Raw genomic sequence first — 6,295 nt, forward strand, 5'->3', positions numbered from 1 at the left:
GTCCTAAATGGAGTTCCGAAAAAGATTACAGTGACTGTTTCAAAACACTTTTAAAACGGTTTCAGGTGTGTATTGACTGTCGGAAGGACTATTTTGAATAAATGCATTGAATTTGTGAACATAATCCGCGAGCTTTATTTTTCATAACCACAGTCCTAACGGAACTGGGGCATGCTGTGTATACGAAAATAGAGTAATTAGAAGAAGCACAAAAGAAGTATCTTAACAGTTGTGAAACAAGTTTTGAAAAAGTCAGTCGGTAATGGTAGCAGTAAGCTCGAGACCGCGAGGAGAGGGGGGGGGGTGTCAAGGCTCACTCACACCGTCTGCTTTTTTTAATTTTTTTTTTTTTTAATGTTCCAAAAACAATACCAAAAGCGCAAAAGGAAGGAACACAGAGGAAGAACAGAGACGAGAAAAGAAAACTACAAGAAGGCCCGTAGCTGCTGCCGGAACTGTCTCTGGAAGGTAGGGAACAGCACGCTGGCAAAGAGCTCTCGAAATCGGGGCAGTTGCTAGCAGGACCAGCAAGCCGGAAACGTAAACTGGAAAAAATCCGAACGGTCACTGTCACCCGCACCAGTAACGCCAAAATCTACAAAGTGAACAACCAGCGATACGATCGCATTAATCTTTGTCCTCGGAAAAAAAAGAAGCAGCCTGTTGCAGAATTACCTCAATGGAATACCCAGCTTCGACAGAGCGAGTGACGAAAGCAAAAACTGCTTCCTGAGCCGGGACCATTCTGCTAGGTGACTATCGCAAGTAAACATGTTCTGCAGTGTATCTAGGGACGCGCACCTAGTGCATATACCTGTGTCACGGTATAGACGCTCGCTCGTGGAAATCGGATTGTTGAGTTGTTAAACATCCTACCAGGAGAAGGCTGCTGCCATCGATAGAGCCGGGAGACAGACATTGATTCACACAATTTTCCAGAATACTCGCAGTGCTAATTGTTCGACGGAATCCCTTCCGAGGGGGTCTACAAAAACTCGGCCGCTGCGGTACTCATTCCCCAAATAGCTCACGGCTAGGCAGGACCCTCCAATTTGTCACAGTTTAAAATCCAGACGACCGACGTTAACAGCGGAATCGAGATTCGCTCGATGCACTAAGGCTGACAGCAGAGGCGTAAGGGTATATAAGTCCCGAGTGATCGTCCAAATGGTGCGACAAACACATAAAACAGACGCCTTCCTCTTAATGTTAGAAAGGCCCATTCCGCCGCGGGAACGTGGCTTCGTCACACTCTCGTGTCACAACTTGGAGATACGACACTTGCATAACAAGCGACTGGTCAACTCCTTCACTTTCTTAGTCATCAGAGAGCGAAACGGGAAAAGTTGAGCGACTTAATAGGCCTTGCACAACACATATCCAATATTCGAATGGTAAGAGAGCGTCGTTCGTGTTCCAGTATTGCCGCCTGATTTCCAATTGAGAGTCACCATTCGCAGTGGACAACGATCGATAACAACTCGCAGCGCTGTATGTCGATAAACAGCAGTAGCCCAGGTGATTACTGCTCCGTCTAAGTCCCGTAAGTTAAGAAGTTTACTTTTGCCCTTGTTAAGTCGCGCTCTCGAGGCACGGCAATAATCATTGATGACCACTTTCGACAGAGGTATCTCTCACGTCGCCTTTGCCTTTCTGGGTTTTAACAAGCCTTTTGATCGTGTGAATCGTGAATTTCCGCTTCGGATTTTGGAGACGATCGGATGTACTGTTGAGTCTCCTAGGATGTTCGCACGTATTGCAGCTTCGGGCAACTGACACCCCCGATAACCATCCGTCTCTGTCTTATACCTGGAAGGCTGCTTCCCAGTTTCAGGGCTCAACACTTTCTGGAAGGACCGCAGCTGTTTGCACATACGCTAATGACGTGACGGTTCTGTTCCGGCGCACCCGCAACCCTTCCATCAGTTGCCGCTTCAACTGCAACAACATTGCTTTAATATATTGTACATCTGTAATCCACAGGGGGGCTCGATGCGCACCGTCATACCAGACGTGCAAGAGGCAATAACAAAATGGAGAAAATTCGTCGATATCAGCTAGGAAGGAAGCCAAATAAAATCGTCATAGATTGTCTAGCTTTTGCAGATGACACGGAGTTAATTACTGATTGACTATATAGTGCCAAAGAATAAATCGCAGATTTGTAGAAACGAATAGACAAAATAGGACTAAAAATATAGTTTGAAAAAAATTCGTGACAGAAGTCAATGATGCTCCTCCAAAATTTGAAACCTGTGACAACACAATATCTTAAAAAAAACTTTTAAATACCTAGGAGAAAGGGTGACAAGCAACACAAAAGGAAAGATAGCCATAGAAAATAGAGTACATAAAATGGAAAGGGCATTCCAAATGACAAAAAACATCTATAACAAAAAAAAAATCTGGTCCTGGAGTGCAAGACGACGACGCTATCAAACAGCGGTAAGGCCTGAAACACTGCACACAGCAGAAACACTTAAACTAACAACATTTGCGGCTCTCGAAAAACTGGAAAAAGTCAAAAAAGAATTTTAGAGAAAATATTGGAACCTATAAGTAATAGTAGCGTTGAATACAAATTAAGATCAAACAGAGCTCTATTTGAAAATGGAATAGCTAACTGATGTAATGCGGAAAAGAAAACTACAGTTCTGTTGCCACATATACCGAAGGGATAGTAACAGACTAACCGAGCAGATCTTCAGCTTACTAAACAGCTACAAGTCCAAACCCACACGGTTCACTGAAACTGACAAAGGTATGAGAAACACAGGAATTAGAATAGACATAACAGGTAACAGATTACTTTTTAGAGAAGCAAAACAAAACGTAGGATTTTAGGAAAGAAATAGTTCTCTAAAATGAAGGAAGTGGACCCGGGGAGAAAAGGAACGACACTACCCAAGGATGAAGGAAGTGGAGGAGCAGCGAAAATTAAACGCAAAGAAGCGCAACCAAAGTTGATCTGTTGCGTCAACGTTAGCCCACTAAGATAGCACCGTCAACGATAGCGAGTTTGGTAGCAGTTCAGGACAGACTTTTGTCAGAGACAGAGCCCTCTACTTGCGACACATCTGTGTAAGTGCCAAAGTTGAGTACTGTATTTGATTACTTGTAATAAAACTCATCAATACGAGTTGTCTGTCTGTCTAGCGAACCGAGTATGCGGGCTCCGTAGACACACTGCGAGAGAACGGAATAGTTTCACCTGCTGCTGATCGAGCTGGTGCACACCGAGACCAGGCACAGCGCTGGGATCACACGGTTAACGTTCAGTGTGACACATGTATAGGTGCGTACTCGAGCCGTCAGTCAAAAGGAAAAACACAGAAGGAACAGCACAGCAGTAGGACTACTCCAGCAGTCCGTCGCGGAGTCCCACAACGAACGCGCGAGCGGGAGACCGTACAGGTGCCAACCTTCGGTCGTTTTGGGCTGTACACTTTGTGTAGCCCGGCTGCGAGGCATAAGAGCCTCTGCATTGGGCGGCGTACCGTTTGCATATCAATCTGTGACTTCCCAGGGCTCCAGGTCTGCCCCACGGAAGGGTCACTCTGCAAGTGACGCAGACTCCCTAATGGACGGCAGTCGGAGTGAATTTCAGATACAGCAGGAGACAACAGGAGTCGCAGTAGGTGGCAAATCACGAGAGCAGACAGAGGGACAGGAGAGCATGATGTGTTACCGACTCCACTCGTGGCGGCGGGTGCGAAAGACACGGTTCCGACGCACTGTCGCTCCAGGCCAGCTCCAGAGGCACTACTGGCAGGGGAAGGTGTGGGCAGCTAACTCGTCCCCGTCGCGGTCCGAGCAGCAGCAGCAGCAGCAGGGGCGGCTGCAGCCGCACTGAGGGTGAAGCTGGACACCAGGGGACCAGGTCAGCAGCTGTTAACTTCCGAGGAAGACGGTGAAACAAATATTCTCCGCGGGCAGTTGTTTCGAAGATGGCCATTTTGGTTGAACAGGAAACACGTCCCCTGTTGTCCGCTGTTCAGCCACAAACGTGCAGATGACGTGGAGTGGCTCGCACCTGCACGTGACGCACTGCAGCCGGTGTCGATTTGATTGACATCCACGGCGAACGCTCCTCACGTCAGCACACTGCGTGCGCCACGAAGGAACACTGAATATCCTCATCTGCAAGCAGCACCGTACTGGCCGAACCTCCTCTGTGCTAGAGGGAGCGGATCTACGAATTTCACAAGGAACACATAGAGTTCAATGTCAAAATAGGCGGTATGCATTTTGTGCGAGGTGACATGAAAAGTATCAGCTAACCAGCCACGGACTTCCAGAGATCTGGGCTGCACGTTACGTACCGACTTAACAGATGAAAAAGTCACGGTAGCCGCTACGCGTACCCCTGAGCAACAACTGCCTTACTAACTCCAATACTACTAGCTTTGGAGCCCATAGTAACTTAATAAGAATGTTTGTTTTTAGACAACCTGTCGATGTATACCATTTAGAATACGGATAGATTATCCGGCATCAGCTTCACCTCTACTTTTTAAGAAACTGGGGATTCTCTTACAAAAATCTAGTCTCGAGATCATCAATAATACAGTGTACAAGTAAATGGATAGGATGTGAGAGACGTGTGAAACAAAAAAGTGGTATTGATCGAATTGGCCTTGTACTACTAGGAAAATAGAAGGAACATTGGCGTCAGGTTCTAATGAGAACTCGTCGTCGGCTAACTGCCCAGCGACAAGCTCCAGCAATAGAACTGTGTTAATTTTCTTGCTTCGATTGCAGTTTGACGTAGTTCTGCAGCAACATTTAAGGTGGACAAAGACTCGAGAAATTCGAGACTGTTATCTTGGAAAAAGTATAAAAAATGAACTCCTTAATTTCCTCGCTAACAAAGTAAAAAAAAAGCGTTGTTAATTTTGCGAAATAAAGTAAATACTTTTCTGTCATACTTGATTGCACTCCTGATACAAGCCACAATAAATAAATGACATCGATTATTAGGTTTGTTGTATCTTATCAGAAGACGCAGTGACTGCAGAAGATGCTTTCTCGAGTTTCTGAACATCACTTCAGCAACGGCAGAAAGTTTTGTCAAAACCAGGTCAACTACAACTCGATATTCGTAACTGCAGAGGCCAAATATGAAAGATCATCGAATCTGTGTTGAAGCCCAAATCCTTAAGTGTAATCCGAGAGCGTTTTATTTGCCACGTGCTAGCTACATTCTACAACCTGTTTTATCAAATGCGGTGAAATGTACAACAATTCAAAAAATGTACATCGTTTTGGGCTCATCCACTCATAAGCGGGAAATCTCATTGAATAGGGTACCAACTGTAACAGTGAAGAAACTTTCAGATACTCGATGGGGAAGTAGGGTGGAGATGGTCAAAGCTATAGCAATAAGGTACCAGACAAGATAAGTAAGAGGCGCCCTCTTTGAGCTCAGCAATATCACTAGTGACTCGAAAACAATGAGCGATGCACACTCGCTTTCTGTGAGCGAATCAGAAAACTTGGACTTTATTGTTAGCGTTTCCGGACAGCATGATCTTCTCTTCGGCATTAACGCAGTAACTCACCACAAGAAGAAAATATGGACGTAAAAGTAGCAGCCAAATCCGTCGAAATTTTAGTGAAGATAATCGAGAATTTACGTGAAGAAGGTTTTGTTAATGCCCACATAACTGCGGAAGGGATAGGTGGAAGTGCAGACATCGAGCGAAAATTTCGAGAAAAGAGAACTGGCAAGAAGAAGAAACAATCTGATTGTAAAAGTAACGATGTGGTTTGCAGGGCACAGCTTCCAGAGGGGAAATACGAATTTTTTTATCTTGTCGTTGACAGAGTATTAAATGTTTCAAATTCGCAATTACTTTAACAACTAAATGAGACACATGCACCAGCTACATAAATGCAGATAGTAAATTCAGTTTCTTCAAAACACAATTACAAAACTAGTAACATCTTTCCATCACTATAAATATATTTTTGCGACCCTGACACAGCCGGGCCGCCGCTGCCGGCTCCAGCCATCCACAGCCTGCACCGTTCTCAGAAAACATCTGAATTTCGGCAAGTCCACACAAGTCCAGCGAGCCATAAAACTGTCAGTAAAACTGCCTCTGGAGAGGTTTTGTCCTGTGTTTAGTGCTGTGGGTAGCTAAGAGCTGAGGCAGAGTCGTAGTACTGTCAGTCCCAAGTGTTTGACTCTACGCTTTAGCTGTCAATGATAAGAAAATTGTTCCCGCAGGATTGTTCACGGTTTAATTAAGTTTCTAATCAGATAGCCGAGTTAAGGACAGTGTAATATATT

At 45.1% G+C, this 6,295-nt stretch overlaps 1 protein-coding gene across 1 annotated transcript in view; it reads left to right on the top strand.

Annotated features, from left to right (window-relative positions):
* LOC126455725 (proline-rich protein 36-like) overlaps positions 1-3,853 on the top strand; it is a 66,392-nt gene extending 62,539 nt beyond the window's left edge. The window contains exon 3 of the mRNA XM_050091494.1: positions 3,527-3,853. Coding sequence (XP_049947451.1) covers positions 3,527-3,853 — 327 coding nt within the window. The remainder of the gene's footprint in view (positions 1-3,526) is intronic.
* The last annotated feature ends 2,442 nt before the right edge of the window (positions 3,854-6,295 follow it).

The sequence above is a fragment of the Schistocerca serialis genome, chromosome 2, assembly GCF_023864345.2.
Source record: "Schistocerca serialis cubense isolate TAMUIC-IGC-003099 chromosome 2, iqSchSeri2.2, whole genome shotgun sequence".
NCBI classification, from domain to species: Eukaryota; Metazoa; Arthropoda; class Insecta; order Orthoptera; family Acrididae; genus Schistocerca; species Schistocerca serialis.